This window comes from Hemicordylus capensis, chromosome 3 (assembly GCF_027244095.1).
Source record: "Hemicordylus capensis ecotype Gifberg chromosome 3, rHemCap1.1.pri, whole genome shotgun sequence".
NCBI classification, from domain to species: domain Eukaryota; kingdom Metazoa; phylum Chordata; class Lepidosauria; order Squamata; family Cordylidae; genus Hemicordylus; species Hemicordylus capensis.
In genome coordinates this window covers 278,481,643-278,499,507 of record NC_069659.1, presented here as the reverse complement: position 1 = coordinate 278,499,507, position 17,865 = coordinate 278,481,643, and the positions used below count along the sequence as shown (strand labels likewise).

General features: G+C 42.3%; 1 protein-coding gene across 8 annotated transcripts in view; it reads right to left on the bottom strand.

Annotated features, from left to right (window-relative positions):
• The window catches only part of SORCS1 (sortilin related VPS10 domain containing receptor 1), a 664,028-nt gene extending 653,811 nt beyond the window's left edge, over window positions 1–10,217 (bottom strand). For all 8 annotated transcript variants that reach the window (XR_008318829.1, XR_008318830.1, XM_053305813.1 and 5 more), the window contains exon 1: window positions 9,223–10,217. Coding sequence is in view for 6 of the 8 variants with exons in the window: in XM_053305813.1 (XP_053161788.1) it covers window positions 9,223–10,005 (783 nt within the window). In the remaining 2 variants the exon portion in view is untranslated. The remainder of the gene's footprint in view (window positions 1–9,222) is intronic.
• Between the last annotated feature and the right edge of the window lie 7,648 nt (window positions 10,218–17,865).

Sequence of the window (17,865 nt, the reverse complement as noted above, 5' to 3'; positions counted from 1 at the left end):
TTATCACCCAACTGCCTCATAATAAGAGTTTCTCTATTGAACCCAATTTCTTGGCCTGATTATTTAGTGAAATAACCACAGTCTTCTTTTAAGATACAACCTTTTACTGAATCTCTCTTGTTTTACATTATGTGAAACAGATGTAAGAAAATCCAGTTTGTCAGAAATTGCTGCATTGGCTTTGGTGTTATCTATTCAGCTTTTTGAATATGATGGATGTTTTTGTGTGACAGAACATATACTTCCACAAGCTCACCTCTAGCTAGCTCTTAAATTTGTTGGTGAAGTTGCACAAAGGATTGCGGTCTCTTACCAGAGTGTAAGCCCCACTGAATACAGTGGGCAACGTTCAGACTAATTAATCACGACTAAGCACCTTTGGAATCAATGACACAAGTAAGTCATGACTAACTTAAGTCCCTCTAAGTCCCATGTTCCTCAGCATCACAAGGGCAGAGCAAGAGCTGCATCCTCGCAGAGAGGCAGACAAAGGCTTCCTCACAGCTGATCATGCTCACAGGGGGATCACTGCTCTCCTCTCCCTCCCAAAATACGTTTTGGCTTCCAGAAGTTTGTCCCTGGGGATTGCACAGATCCCAGCTGCACACCAAGTCCGTGACTGAGTTTCATAGTAGCCCCTGCAGGGGTGCAATTCTTGCTCTGCCTTCCTAATGCTGAAGAACATGTTGGCCACTGTGATTCAGTCACGACTAACTTAGTCTGGATGTTGTCCAGTGAGACTTACTTTTGAGTAAATATGCATAGGATTGTGCTAGTATCTTTCTGCACATTGTTGGAAATTATTAAAGGAAATGTGCATCAGACTGTATGCATAATGCACACCTCTCCTCTCCTCTCCTCTCCTCTCCTCTCCTCTCCTCTCCTCTCCTCTATTAGGAGCAGTAACCTTAGCATGTTATACACATGTGCAAAGCCATACTGTAATGACTTAAAATACTATTCTACAGGAAATGTCATTTCGTTTCTGTTTCTTTTTCTCACTTATAAAAACAGTGGGAACCTATTTAGATCTTTCCCATCTAGGGACAATTATTACAGTACACATCTCCTTTGGTAACAAAAACAAAATGTTAGAAAGATGATATTTTATTGTTACTTTCTTGCTTCAGGTAGATAACAGGGCTTTCCCTATAAATGGCAGAAGCTGTTATATGGCTGTGGACTTCTACTGTATATACATAGACATTTTCCCCCACAGGCAGCTAAACTAGGATGAGAGATAAAGTTCTTTTCATCCAGCAGCATCTGTCTAATCTGAAAACTTCATTTTCCCCCCAAATCAGCCTTCCATCTTATTCTTCTTTTAAATTTCAACTATGTCAGACAGAAAGTCCAAGATGATGCTAAATTCATGTTTCCATTGCTGTTTCAGCCTCTGCAGCGCAACGTCTTGCAGCCCATTAAGCTCAACACACTGATAGGCCTTAATCCTAATTAACCATGGAAAGGGTTGCAGTCTTATACCACGAAGAAGATAAATATAAATGTTTAAATGAATTAAAACAATCATTGGTATTCCTAGAGGTGCCCAAAGACTCCATTAAATATAGTCTAAGATATCTCTTCTGCAGACAATACTAAATTCTCATATTACGGTTCCAGCTTGACTTGTTTTCAAGTGTCTTCTACCTACTGATATAGCAAAGGCACAAAATGAAGTTCAAGAGAACTGTGAGGTGTTAGGCTCTCCACACAAGCAGTGTGGAGAGGCATAAGGGGGTTTGTGAGGAGAGCAGGCTTGGCTCACTCTCCCCACACATGAGCAGTCAGCTCGCCATACTATTACTGGATCTGTCACAGAGCTGGTTGGGGAGGCGGGGATCGGGGGCCTCCTGGCCCCCAGAAGTCCCAGAATGCCCTGCAAAAGTGCACGGGGCATTCTGGGGAGCCCCCTGAAACAGGGAGGCTTGTTGTAGCTTCCTGGTCAGGGGTCTCCTTGTGAGTCACTGTGGTGCCGAGCTGCGGCGACACATGATCCAATAAGCAGGGTTAGTGGAATGCTTGCTTTGCTAACCTCATTTAAGGGGAGGGACATTTAGGGAGGCTTGCTGCTGGGAACCGTGTGGCTTCCATTGCAGCACACAACTAGGCGAAACTGGGCTAGGCTCCCTTAGCCCGGTTTCACCTGGTCGTGAGAATAGCCTCATTACTTCCATATATCTCCAATACTGAAAGAAACATTAGAATATATTCAGTAAGCAAAAACAAAAACTCTGAACCACTATAAAGTCTACGGTACAGAAAACCACATGTAAACTCTTAGATAACACAAGCAGAATAGTACTGTAGACAGGAGTGTGGCAAGGTTGGGGCAGGCCCTGGAACAAAATATGAAGTTGTGCCCCTTTCCCCCACCAGTTCTCTGCCTCCTTCTTCAGAGAGGTGGGAAGCAGAGAGCAAAGAGCAAGCTGTCTCTCAGCTGGTGGGCCCTTTCTTCCTCAGGGCCCAAGAACATTTGTGCCACCCCTCACCTTGTTCAATTATAGCTATGCCCTTAATTGTAGATATATCTATACCATTATATTAAAAACATTGCAAGAAACAGATACCAGTTTCACATATACATTTACAACAGGTCTGGAGTTAGGATTTAATCCATGTAGTAATGCAGTTTGCTGCCTCCAAGCTAAGCGTGCAAATCCACAAGATCACTATTTGGGGACTAATAGGTTTTTTCCTCATTGGGACCACAAATGTTGGTTAAACTTCCAGATCTCCTAAATTTCATTGTGACATACCTGGTAAAGAATTGATCTGAAACATAACGCAAGTCCAAATGCTATAAGATGGTAGTTTCTTGGAGGGAAGCCCCTTAGGACTTTTCTTCAGATTTTCTGAACACTGAACAATCTGCTAGTACCTCCGACTCACTCATAGGTGTTCTGGCTATAGGATCATAATATTTGTAGCTCTTTCGGAAATAGATATAAAATAATTTTCAACTACGTGAAATGAATGAATCAGAACATTAGCCCCTCAAAGGAAGAACCCATCTTTTTCTGCAGTCCATACATAAACTGAATCAGACATCAGAAGTTAATTGGGGATAAATACCAACCAGCAGTGCATCGGATAAATTCCAAAATGGAATACCAAAAGGCATAAATACCAACAAATATGAATCCAAGATCTAATGCCAAAAAGGGTATCCTAGCACCTTTAAACACCTTTAAGCAGCTTGCCCTGTTTCTTCCTTATGTCCAGAAAATAGTAAAGGTAAAGTGTGCCATCAAGTCGATTTCGACTCCTGGTGCCCACAGAGCCCTGTGGTTTTCTTTGGAAGAATACAGGAGGGGTTTACCATTGCCTCCTCCCGCACAGAATGAGATGATGCCTTTCAGCATCTTCCTATATTGCTACTGCTCGATATAGTACCAGCGGGGATTCGAACCAGCAACCTTCTGCTTGTTAATCAAGCATTTCTCCGCTGCTCTACTTAAGGTGGCCCAGAAAATAGTACCCTCCATAAAAAATCAGAATGATTCTAATTTGGCATGCATCATATTAGTAATTAAATTCTGCATGCTATAGACATGTTTTTGTGTCCTTGGAGAAAATTGAAAATTACCTCGAATCCAAAACTGACTCATATATGCAAAGGAGAAGTGAGACCTCCACAGCCCAGAATTCTATCCCATGTGTGCTTTGGCTTGTGCTGTTCTAGTATGGAGTGCTGTGCTTACAAAATTTCAGCTTTCTAGATAATATCAAAGTATCTATTTTATCATATCCATCTCAAGATACACTTCATGTCCCCCACTTTGAGGAAATGTACCAATGTCCCCCTTTCAATCTTTTTCAATAATCGTGGTCTTTGGAACTACATGAGTATAGATTTCAAGTTTCTAGGTGGTATGAAAGTGTCCTAACAATTTTGATACATCTCTAAATTAATCAGTTAACCCCAAGTATCTTTATATATGGAGTATGTTTTTTTAAAAAGTCACGTTTTTGTGCGGCCCTTTGTTATTGTTTATTTTTAGGTGGAAATGAGTTTGGCCTCAGAATGAACTGAGGGATGTAAAACTGAAATTGTTTGGCTTGTATTATCATGATAAAGGTATGGAAAGATCACATCAGTTGCAGGCATGGAATTGTAGTGCAGTCTGGTTGCTTTCCGGTATACATAACCTAAGCTTTTCTTCATATCTTATCTGGGTTACTTTTTACAGTAGAACAGCCTCTATTGGTAGACCAGATAAAGAGTGTTGTTGCTAGGAAGCCATTTTGGTTGCTAAGGAGGGTGAATCCTATATCTGATAGGTTTGTGTAAAGCTTTGAGCTCCAAGCAGAGATGTTGTTAAAAAGATAGGGACTAGGGGTTTTGAAATGCCTTAAGAACTATTGGTTTGGTCAGCATGATAGACCACATGATTGGACAGTCATGCAGTGTAGACCTCTGGGGGTTGGCCTCCAGATAACGTGATGCATTGTTGGGATTCCGCATCAGACAGGTGTTCTAGGTGCCCATCTCTGTGTCTCCTCAGGCTGTGTGCCGCTTGAGGAGACACACAATCCTGGCAGCTGGGTTAAGGGAGTGCTTGCTAAGCCTAACCCTAACCTGGACGGGAGTGCTGGGATCCATGTGGGGCAGCCTACCCCAGGCTAGGTTGCCCTAGCCTGGGCTAGCCTGTTTGTGAGAACAGCCTCTGGGTCTCCAATCAAGCCTTCAGGTCTACAGTTTCCTGAAGAGAGCCTGTCTGAAATATCCAAGCATGAAGATTCTAGGGCAACTGCTAGAGTGAAGCCTGAAGCCAGTGAGGCTTGTGCTCTTAAAGGAATAATATTCAACAGTATGAGTTCCACTAGGGAGGAGATTTGGGAGAATTGGCTTATAAATTGTGTAGGGATATGAACTAAGTCAGCTACATGATTACTTTCCTTACTTCAGCCAACACATAACAACTAATAAGCTAAACAGGATAGGATTTAAGAATATTTTATTTCAGTATTAGAAATTAACAGTGAGGTTCCCATCATTGCTTGGATCCTGAGTTACGTACATAGAACTGCGCTTGGGCAATGGGGCTATCCAACCCACTAGCCCTCACCACAGCCCCCTATGCTCCCGAAGAGTTTGTTGTGGTTGGGGGACCTTCTGAAATGGTATAGGATGGAATATGGCAGGCTATAGTGGGAGGAGGGAATCCTAAAAAATTAGCAGGTAGCCTGCGTGAGCAGAAGTGTCTTTCCATTCATGAAAGAGGAGGTTTGAAGTCAAGCCTTGTTTCTCATATCTTTTAAGAGATGCATGATAAGCAGAAATACCTTTTTTCTGAGCACACAGACATGCAGCAATGATGAAAGTTTTACCCATTAAGAATGCTTAGCATTTATATAGCATTCTTCTGAAATGCTGAAAGCATTAACATGGTAGCTGGCATCCAAACTAACTTACTGAACAGCACTACTCTGGAGATACTATAAAGGACTACTAAATCTCAATTGGAAATTGGAAATTTCCTCCAGAAACTTATTCACCAACCATTATTTCACCAACCATTGGGAGACAGAAAGGAAAGAGTCAGTCTATGCCTTCCAGGGGAGGAGCTGCAGAGCCTGTGTGCAGCTACTGAGAAGGCCCTGGTCCACATGCACACCAGTTGCACCTCTGAAGGCACTGGCACCTGGGCCGGAGTGGGCCCACCCCCAAGGATCTAAGTGTGACTGTGGATTCATAGGGGGAAATGTGGTCCTTCAAATGCCCCCAAGCCACTGAACCATGAACTGCCAAAACTGCCCTTCAGTCCCATGACACTATGCTACAGTGGGCTCTTCTTGATTATTATGCAGTTGTGTAAAGCATAGGAAACTTGCCTAGAAAGAATATCAGTTCAGCTTTGTATCTAGATAGCAATGGATCAGCCCAGATATTTATGTTTCTATAACCAGAGGTTTGTTTCCAAAGGCAATGGTATTGGGCTGCAAGTCTGTCTAGAAGCTCCACTCTCTGAGCTCCACTCTCTAACGCCATGTGGAAGATGTTAATTAACATGCTGAAAATACAGTATACATATGTTCAAAGGCACTTTTTCCTTATTAATACTTCATATATTTCAGCTTAACACCTGGCTTGTTAGACACTATATATACACCATACGTGCTTTAATCAAATCCACTAAAAGCACCTAAAATGTCCGGATAGTCAAATATTCAGATAAGTGGAGTTGTTCAGGAAAGGTAGGAGTGGGGGTGGGGGCTCACCTTTAGTCTGAGTCAGAAAATGACAGTTCTTCTGTATATAAAGCAGAGTGGCAAGAGGTAAGCCAGATTTGGACATGGACTGACAACCCATGTGAAATCTTTAAAAAAAAGCTCAGCTTATATGATAGGGCAGCACAACTTCAGCCCTCCAGCCCATAATCTTTTATTACTGGCCACTATGGCTAGGGATGATGGGAGTTGTAGTCGAGCAACAGCTGGAGGTTCAAAGTTGTGCAGCCCTGCTATATAATCTGAAAGGCAACCAGAGTTTAGTCCGTACCATAGTCCATAGCTACAACATGACTTTTCCTATTTACATAAGAACAAAATTATGGCTTTACAATTAACACAACTGTTGGAAGCACTGGTTGAACCATACTCCAAATAGAAAGTTTTAATGATGACATTAACTCTCCAACATTGTCTTAATGATCCAAGCAATAGGATGTCCATTACTGATCCTTATTTACAATTCTTGATACAACAGAAAACTCTGGGCAAGGTGCCACCAACTTCTACTTCAAGAAACACAGGCTAGTAAGACCATAGGAATATCTCACAGATTCACAAACAGGCCTTGCTGCAGCCAAAATGATGATTCAGCACCCATTTCATTTTCTATACTAACTTGACCCTAAAGAAATGGCAAGAGGTTGGTGAATCGGCATGGTGATTGCTCTAGCTTTCTGTAAAACCACACTATCCACCACCATCACGTTGCAGTGCGATAACGCTGTCATGAATACTTATAATACACAACTGTCCTGGGAAAGCCCTATGTCAGCTATGTGAAAGTATCTTTACACACAGGCAAGCTTCAAAGAATATGACCAATTAACTGAATAATGTTTCTATACTCACTTTGAAACAAGAACTGCCATAAAGGTAAATTGGAATATAGCATTTTATAATTCACAGTACAGTAATGACCGGAATTATAGATAGATTTAATTTAAAGTCTTCATCTTAGGTCCTCTGTACTGCAAGTTCAGAATGTCTGATGGAAGCTTTTAAGCCTATTTTCAAGTTGCAAGCTACTGCTAAAGAAATGAATCATGTAAAAGCTGTGTGACAAACTTGTTCAATCAGTTTTAAAAGTCTAGAGTTCAAAGTGGAGGATTGATTTTAGTGGAACTGTATCTGAGATCTGATAGCCAAAATGGGTAAAAAGGGGAAAGGTCCTAAAAACCTGCAAGAAGGAGAATATTCGCTTGCATTATTTGATTGAAGGTTCCTGAAAAGCCTATAAAATTACAGTCCAGTCAATGAAGCCTGAATCCTCCAGAAGTGCTGATGACATCCGCATGAATACTAAATGGATGCATTGTGATTTATACTCCTACACACAAAAAGGAATTTATAATGATTTGGTTACTGAATTCTTTTTTTATTACAATAAAAAGCTGACTACAGGTAGAAGTAACTATAAGTGACAAATCCAAAGACTCTTTTGAGAAAGGAGCATGAAAGCTTTTCTGTATTCATCTTACACTTCGTACTCCAATATCCCATTACAAGAAAGACAGGTCTATAAGTTTTCCAAAATAATCCACTCAATAAATAACAACTTTTTCTTCTTTGTCTTTTTGGTGCCTCTTATATTTCCTTAGCTCCATTTAACTTTTCATTAGAAACTAGTTCCCAGGGATCTGCATTATACAGAGCCCCATGTATTGTCCTAGTTCTGTAAAATCCAAGATCCAGTTTATGTACTACACAGTGTTGAGAAAGAAAGTAGCTCTGTTTATCTCGATAAATCTTCAACACTGCAGCATTAGACTACTTTGGAAAGCTGGAATTACCTTTGTTTTCAAAAGGGACTTAGAATGAAAAGGAGTTGGATTACTGTAGCTACATAGAAAGGAAAGAGTCTCATTTTAACAGCAGAGAGATAAACCACAGAACAACAGGTGAGTGGAAATCCTCATCCTGCAATTTTGGCTTCATTTTTAGACAAATGGATACTGCACCATCCCTAGGGAACTGAGGGTACAAAGTGAACCAATCTTCAGTTTCAAACCTGAGCTTCTTTAATGTGCTTGTAAGAAAGGGAAAGGAGTTTGGAGGAGGCTTGAAGGAGATTCTTACACTGGCATGCCTTTGATCAAAATCCAACCTTGATTGCTCATGGCATGAGATATTAAATTAAAGCTAGGGAAGACTCGCTAGAGACAGGATAGAGACTGAGAGACACTTTCGACTCCAGCATCCCAGTACAAGACAGGTCTATAAATTTCCCCAAATCAGTCAGCACTACATAGCTTCTCAGTGAAAGAGGGAAAGAAAAATTGTTTGCGGGTAGGAGGGAAAGCACAAAACCATGCAACACTGTGCTGTTTAGATACATGTCATCAGATCAGGAATGAACAATTCAAGGAGAAATAGGATGCACAGGAGGAGATCGGTAGGACTCAACCAAAAGATCTGATTTCATAGGGATGTCCTACTCCTGCCGGTCTTCACCAATCCATCATTCATCCTTATAATTCGGCTATATTTGTGTCACTTGTCATGCCAATAAAGCATCTCTAAACTGAAATACTTTATGCTTTTCCTTCTGCTTTGAAATAATGGATTAACTAAGCTTTTCCCATTCAAAATTTAAAACACTTTTTCACCGTAGACGCCCCCTTTCCAGTCTCATCAGTACACAACGACCAGGATCTCTTCACAAGTTTTGTGCATGTGTGCGAGCGAGCCGAGTGTGTTTGTGTGTCAGCAAGATGCTATTCAAGGGATTGCCAAGTGGAGCAGGAAACTTTCAGCCTTAGAGAGGAGGCCACACGGAAGCACTTCAGATACAACAAACAAAGCGAAAAAATATATCCGCCAAAGTGGGACGAAAACAAATAGAGAAACTAATACAACGCGGCGAGAAGGCTAAACTAGATCGTGCTCTCTGGACCTTTTGTGAAAACACCAAGGATTTGAAGCTGACGGAAGCACTGCATCCTCCCCCCCCCCCCCATAGTGGCGGCGACTGTAATGGTTACTCACGCTGCTGTTGTGGCCTGACCAATGCACCATGGCTTGGTTATGCGCCGAATCCCCAGTGAGGGCAAAGGTCGTGCTAGTCAATTTCAGTTCCTCCAACCTGAAGCGCGTGGCTTTCCCCTGCAGCTGCTCCAGGGATGCTCGGTCCTTGCTCTCCAGCTGCTGGTCTCTTTCAGCCGGAGCTCCTCTGGGCTTCCGGCTCTGTTGTCTCCTCCGAGACGACTTGCTCTGTCTCAGCCGGCCGAGGAACGCCGATCTGGCGGCACGGATGGCCTCAGAGTTGGCTGGGGAGTGCCCACCGGCAACCCCAGGGAACCGAGGAGCAGCAGAAGGGAACTTTGAGCGAGTGGGCTCATTAACATCCGAGGGCGACAGGCTGAGGCTGATCCGAGCCTCGGAGAGCTGGCCGGCCAGTTTCCTCGATCCCATCAATCTTTTGGATTCCAGTCTGGCATACTTCTCCCCAGCGGGAGCAGAAACGGAGAGAGCTTTATCCCCAACATCAGCCACCTCCTCCCCACGACCTAGCCGCCTCTCACCTCTTTTCTCCACAGGTATTATCCTCCTTGCCTCATCTCCTTTTCGTCCCGTCCTCAAGTGCATTAATAATCCTTGCTGAGGTTGTTGCTGCTGCTGCCGCTGCTGCTGTTGTAGCTGCACCTGCCAATGGCACGATCTGCAAGTGATTTCTGCTCCGGTAAAGCCAAATGTAAGGATCAAAAACCATGTCCGGGCGGCTAGCAAAGCAATGTGCCAGCCTGAGTACCAGCCAGTAACTTTTCCCATTGCCCCTGATGCTGATATGAGAGACAGAGAGAGAGAGAGGCAGGCAAAACGGGAGGGAAGTTGGGGGGCTGCAGAATTCTTTATTTTTTATTTTACCCAGAGGAAGACAGAAATAACTCCATAGAAGTTTCAGACACTGCCGTATTTGATGAAGTCAGAGGGAAAGAGAAAAACTGCTTTCTTTTCTTTCTTTCGGGTTTCCCCCACAAAAGCTGGCGTCGCTGGTCGGGCTTTTGATGGAAAGGAAAGCCACAACCACATGGGGGAGGAGCTGAATTAAAGAGAGAGAGAAGAGAGAGAGGGAGAGAGAGAGAGAGCAAACCCTGGTTGGTGATTTCTCGGGTTGCTTTTGTGGAAGTCACAAAATCGCCTCTCTCTTCCCCTCCTCCCTCTCCCCCGCCCTATTCGCCAATCACTTCTACTCGCTGGGATTCTCTCGTTAGTATATTTAGAGCGCGGGTGATCCGTTCACTTTCTGCCACCCACACCAACTTTTTAATTCTCCCTGTGAGCTGTACCACCAGGAGTGCATCTCTCTACCATCCTTTACCCAAAACTCGGGGGCCAGGGCAGGTTATAGCAGCATTTGCAACAACAGGAAAATAAATATCGATATGCTGGATTCAGGTGATTTTAAAATGATAATAACAACCAGTGACGAAAGTGATTTCATGGATTGCTAGAACTTTCATAATGCACACACACACACACCCCGCGCGCGCCACTCCGTACTTAAAGCTAAGTAATGAATCTGGCTGAAATGAAAATGTTTGGGTGGTACTCTGAGCTATTTACAGCCTAGTTCACCATTTAAATGGCAAAACAAAAATCTCAACTAATGCCCAAATAGAAACCAAAACTATCCCAGGGGAGGGTGAGAGGGCAGAAAGTTGAGAGAGAGAGAGAATCAATTGCTTCCCCCCTTTTCTGCTATTTATCCCTTCCCTTTTTTAATGCATCTTTTCATTCTTAATGAAATTTCATTTCTCAAGGGGCTCAGAGAACTACATGAATTTGTCTTTCGCAGTCCAATACACATATTTATTTAGACCTTCATGGATTTTGAAGAAATTTATTTCTGAACAATGGTGATCATTACCTTAGTGCCTCTTACATCTCTTCATTTTGTTTCACTGTCAATGGCACCAACCTGCACTGTGTGGTCCCACAAAGAACAGAGACTTGCTGATCACCATAGCCACCAATCCACATATGGCTGATATGGTTTTGCCCAGATCACATGGTGATTTCTGTTCTCTCCGTTTTTGTATTAAGCTACGTTTCTGCCAGCGGTGAAAATCTGTGACTGCTGTTTGAGTGCCCTGCTGTAATGCTAACTTTTCACTAAGCCATACACAACGTGTGTTACCCACCCCTGTCCCCATTTACAGAGAAGGTGAGATGGAAGACAGTTTGGTAGCACACAAACAGGTGCACAAAATGAGGCAGAGCAAGAGAGGAGCAGAGGAAATTATACCTTGGACCACTGAAGAATACTGCAATTGATAGCACAATTAGGCTTGCACCAGGTTCAACAGCACTCTACCACACATTGTGCCTATTGAAAAAGGGACTAATGATCACCAGGAAAGAAAGAAAGAAAAAAAACCCTTCCAGTGACTACACAGGGCTAAACCAGACAAGATGTGGTTCAAAGAGCACCAGCTATGGTAATAAGCACAGCAGATAGTGACCTGGTTCAGACAAACCATAGTTTGTTGTCATATGCATCAGCTGCAGCAAGCGCCAAACTTGCATGCTCTCTCCACTGCCAAGCACAAGGGAAGGGCAGTTAAAGCTTCTGATCATGGCTGACAACAAACCACAGTTTCCCATTTAATCTGAATATGGCAATCTGTGGTTTTTATAAACCATAATTGGTTGACAAACCAGGATATCAAACCAAGATCTGATAAGTCCCATTGAATCCAGAGGAACTAACTTCTGAGTAAATTACACATAGGATCAGACTGTAGGGCTGCAATCCTAAGCATATTTTTCTGGAAAGTATGTCCCAGTACACTCACTGAGACTTGCTTCTGGATAAACATAGTTGTGATCCTGTTTTATATTCCTTCTTCAGTAGAGTGATTCCTCTTGTCCACTAGGATAAGTGACTGGAGAATCAGACGCCTGGCCTTCAAGGAGCACCTTTGTCCATTTAAAGTTAGGAAGCCAATTGCATTACCCTGTGACTTAAGTAGTAGCTGTCAAGAAGAATTGAAATAAATAAATCACTCAAATATTGCCAAGATCTGCTTGGATTAAAACTGTCAAGAATGGAAATACGATTGAGGGACTATAAAGGCAGCAAGAGGAATTCAGAGGAATTCCCATTTTCTAAGGTGTTTGCCCTCTGGCTCTAAATGGTCAGCAATTTATAGCCAGGTCAATACCTTGCCCCTCCTTGGCCTTTTTTCCCCTTCTTCTGTGCATTTCATTTTTGCTTGTCAAATATTCCACAATGCCTAGAACAGCTGAAGGTCTTTTCCTTAACACCAATCCCATATTCAGGTTTAAGAATTCAAAGTACAGTACTGTTTCATGTAGTCATTAATGAAACACATAGGTGTATTCAAAGACATGTGCGTACAGGGTGTTCGCATAAAAATATTGGATAAAGTGCTAATGCCAGTGATATCATTGGGAGTTTTAAAATATATCTTCTAGCATTATCACACATGACACTAAGGGTCACTTCTCATGTTACAGATTACATGTACATCATCTCTTTTGAAATATGTGTCTGTTTCATTGTGTGTACATATACTGTACACCTTCTGGGGATCCATGGCTAATTGCAGCTCACTGTCAATAATACTTAGCCCAGGCTATAGATGCAGCAGAATCAGGGGTGCAGATCCCTCCTTAAGCATTCAAAAAATTCTCCCCTCCTCATTTTACTGAAGTCCCCTCTGATTAACCTGATAACCCATACCCTGCCCCCAAAGTTTCTTTCCTTGCCCCAAAATATTTAAGTTAGGAGTTGCTCATCAAACTTTCCCAATGTCTGCACCCCTGAGCAGAAATGAAGTGGTAGCACACTGAGGTGATAGAAATGTGTTACATCACTTCAGGTAGTGAATTACAGTGTTTAATGGTTTCCTACATCTGCAAAGCACTTTCTAAACATAGGGGAATATTCAAAGCTGGCCTTCTTGATCTCTGGTCTGAAGTGGGACAGACCATTCCAGTATTCTGCTACCTTATTCTGCTGCATATGTATACTCAGCCATTGTGGTTCAATGTATACTCATGTAGTTGCTTCAAAAAATATAATAGTATACAGAGGTGAACGTATGTATTTTTGGAGCCTGTACCTAAAGGTCTTTGCCACTATCACCTGCTGCAAGTTAAGCAACATTTAACACATAGGTTCTTGAGGACACAAACCACATCACCCAGGATGGTCTGAAGTGGATTTGGGGGGCCCCAGGGGGTGTGGAGACCCTAGATTTCAACCCTGAAGTTCAGGGGTAAGAGCACCTCTGATTGTATAACTAAAACCTGAACCCCAAAAACAGTTCAGAGAAAGGTTTTTTAGTGAACCAGAACTGAACCTAAAATCTCTTGGTTGTCTTGAGCTGGCACCAGAACTGAACTCCTAAACACAAGTGGTATCTAATTCAAAACAATTGGATGGTTAAGCAAGCAGGCACTCAGCTTTCAACTGTACAACTAATCTTTTATTTTCTTAGATTTTTTAAAATCCTGTTGTATCTTTTTATTTGTAAAAATCTTTAAAAATGAGAGGAGAATAAAATTTTAAAACATTTTTCTCAGTTCAAATGATTACCATGGCATTCATTTTATAGAGTTACCTGGCAAGCAAAAGAGTTTTATTCTACTTGAAATGTATCTAAACTGGTTCAATACCAAGTCAAAGGGCCTAAACCCATTCCCAAACAATTTTCAGAGTTTGTGCCTGAACCAGACAGTTAAAAAAACAGGTGAACCTGAATTGGACCTGTACTCAAATTTTAGTGGTTGGAACGCCCCCCTCCCACCCATCTTCACACATAAAACTGAAGGCTTTTGAGCCATTTTCCTACTGATTGTGCCATGAATAAATGTTCTTAATATTGTATATGAAGTACAAGAGACCAATTTTTTAAAAGGAAGTATATATACTGGGCAGCATGGGATTTTTAAAATGTTTGCCTCACATACATTGTAAATAACCTGGCTCCAGGGGAATTTCCTTTCAAACAAAAAACATGGTGATTTGGGGTAGGCATCTCTATATAGATGGGTGCCTGTTTCTTCAACTGCTTGACAGACAAAAATGCAGCTGCTTCAGGTTTTCCCAGCATAGTGTGCTATGTGGGGAAAATGTAGCTGTTACATTTCTGCTTGCCCTGCAGCTACCTTTGTATGGGTAGCACAGAAGACTACCCATACAAAGCCAACAACCTTGATTATTTCTTTAAAAAAAAAAATCCTAAACAGCTCTTTGCTTTTTTCTTTTTCTTTTTTTAGGAAAGGAATTTAGGAAATATGTGTAATGTGGTGTTATATATGTTAACTGCTCGGACTAGAGAGGAGAGCTAGCCTTGTGGTAGCAAGCATGACTTGTCCCCTTTGCTAAGCAGGGCCTGCCCTGGTTGCATATGAATGGGAGACCAGAAGTGTGAGCACTGTAAGATATTCCCCTCAGGGGATGGAGCTGCTCTGGGAAGAGCAGAAGGTTTCAAGTTCCCTCCCTGACATCTCCAAGACAGGGCTGAGAGAGATTCCTGCCTGCAACCTTGGAGAAGCTGCTGCCAGTCTGTGAAGACAATACTGATCTAGGTAGACCAATGGTCTGCCTCAGTATATGGCAGTTTCCTATGTTCCCATGATCCCACAGAATCCTAGAAATTGTGGCTTAGTGATGGTCAGGAGTGGCCCATGGTATTGTGCTACCTGAGGTAAGGTGCCAAATGTTGCCTTGCCCCATGCTCCTGGTGGGGGCCACCCCCTTTTCAAAACCAGCCATCGCAAGCTTTGGAAGTGGCATGAGGGTGGGGAGGAGAGAAGCGCCAGGGCCTTGCAAGGAATGTGAGGAGAGGCACTCCTTGAAAAGTTTGCAAAGGTCATATTGGTCTCAAAGAGCTGCTCCAATGGCAGCAGGGTGGCATCTTTTTGCCCTGCTGCCCCAATAGGTTGCTACCTGAGGTCACTGTCTCACCTCACCTCATGAAAGAGCAGCCCCTGGGGAGGGTGCTGAGAATTCTCTGTTCAATCTTCTCACTTAACTACAGTTCTCAGAATTCAGAACAAAGGGTTCAGGCTTGCATTCATTTACATCGGCATTCAAATGAGAAAGGTTTTAGAAAAGGTACTTTATAGCCCTGTGCAGAAGACCTTTGCTCTATAATCCAGATGCATATGGATTTAGCGACACCTGTGATGTAGAAGGATGGGAGATCAGGAATTCCAATTCAGCCAGAATTAGATGGGTATTTCGAGGGGTTGCATAGCTACATATAACCAGATCCAACAAATTAACAGATTATTATTCTTTGTGTTTAACCATTAAGAAGTCCATCATTATACATCTCTAGCGAAGTTATGTCCCTAATTTAGTGTATAAACCATTCTTAAAAAGTCAAAGTCTGTATATTTAGGAATTGTTTTTAAATTATATTGTCTTGGCGGCCTGTCTGGGGGTGGTGGTGGAAAGTGAGCGGAAAGGAAAGTGCAACCTGTTCCCACTCTTCTTGGCCTGCCCTAACTGCTTTGCTCTCCCTCACCTCAGCTTGCTGAAGAGTTAACCCCAGGCATGTGGGCTAGTCATTCACCGGGTTGGGGAATCAGTTGATTGACCAACCTGCATGCTTAGGGTTAATACTGCAGCAGGGCAAAATGAGGAAGAGTGGGACAGCCAGGGAGGGCAAGAAGAATGAGAATAAGCTGCACCTGTGGCTCGTTTTCTCCCCCCGCCCCCATGGGCTGCCACTGCTTAATTGCAATAAAGATGGTGTCTGTAAAGCAAGTTCTATGAGGAACAGCTAAACAAGCTGGGTATCTCTAGCCTGGAGAAAAGAAGCCCAAGAAGAGATATGATGGTCATCTTCAAATATCTGAGGGGCTGTCACACAGATGAAGGAGAAAACTTGTTCTCTGATGCTTCTGAGGGCAGGACTAGAACTGTTGAAATTACAAGCAAGCAGATTCAGGCTATACATTAGGGGAAATTTCCTAACTAAGAGCTAAGTGGAATGCAGTGGTGGACTTTCCTTTGCTGTAGGTTTTCAAAACAAGTTGTTCTAGTAAGAATGAATCTGCCTACTTTCCTTTCACTATTTCTATAACTGGACTAAATTTGGTTCAAACTGAGTTCCACAAGTTAGACCTCTTGTGCCTCAAATGTTTACGTATCCACCATCTTGGATCAGGGAGGATGACATCATCAGAAATGATATAATTGGGGCATCCCTATGTGTCCCTACAGCTGTAGCAAATTTTGTTCAAATGGGTTAAGCGGTTCACAAGTTAGAGCACTTGCACCTCAAATGTTCAAGTCAAGTCAAGTTTTATTTACGGTCCTAGACCAAACAATCCATGCATACAAATAGCAGAACAATTTATAAAAACTCTATAGGTTCTCATTATACATCTTAAAAGCAATATAACAAAATTTAGCTACAGAGTTAAAATTAAAAACATTTTCATCAGAGAGTAAAAATTTAACAATTTGTTCAGCAGATCAGTCTGTCTGTTTACAGACCAGAGGTAGAATTAAGTGCTCCCTTGATTGCCTATGTATTTTACAGGATAATAGAATATGCTCAATAGATTCTATTTCCCCACTGCCGCATCTGCAGAAGCGTTCTTCCAGGGGAACACCACTGTATCTCCCGGCTAATAGTGCAGAGGGAAAAGAATTTGTTCTTGCCCTTGTAAATGCCCACCGGAATTTGCTGAGTGTAATATGGGACAAATAATTTGCTGGTGAAAGATCCCATCTAGTTCTTACTCCTTTATAGAATTGTGTCAAAGAGGCCCAGTTATTTTGCAATTCAATATCTGTCAAACGCTGTTTTACTATTCTTTTAGCATTTCCCAAGTCTAACTCCAGCAGTTGTTCAGGGTCTATTCCTAGAGCAGCAAGCTTTTTACTAACTACAGTGCACCACTGCGGTTGTGGGTTTAACGATAGAAACTGAGGAATTAGGCCCACCGGGCGTAGGTGGACTCTCAACCAAAAGTAAATGATTAATAGCCAGGCACGAGATTCGATCTTTATGAGGCCAGCCTCCATACGCAGTATTACGTTTGCGGTGCATCTTGTAGTCCCAAAGATAGCTCTCAAGAAACCAGATTGAATTCTTTCAAGCATATCAAAGTTCGCATAAGGTCCCAATTGGATCCCGTACAACAGCTGAGGGATAACCTTTGCTAGATATAGTTTTAAAGCCGCAGGAATAAAACCTGCTCCCTGCGTTCTGAAAAATCTGTTAATTGCCACCACACTGCGTTTTGCTGAGTCAGCTACCATTCTCATATGTGCCGCTTTCCCAGCATTTTGTTGAAAAACCACCCCAAGATATTTTATTTGATTGACCTGTTCTAATTTATGTCCATCCAAGGTCCATGTAAATTTCCTTGGTTTATTTTTAAAGCACATAATTTTAGATTTGTTATAATTGATCTTCAAGTATTCCTCTTGGCAATATGATGTTAGAACGTCTAAAGCTCTTTTGAGCCCGACCCTGGTTTGAGATAAAATAACCGCGTCATCCGCGTACATCAGGATCGGGATCTTTTTGTTGGCTAATTTAGGTGCGTGGATATCAACATTTTGCAGCCGTTTAATCAGATTGTTAATGTAAAGATTGAATAAATAAGGGGCCAGCACACACCCTTGCCGCACAC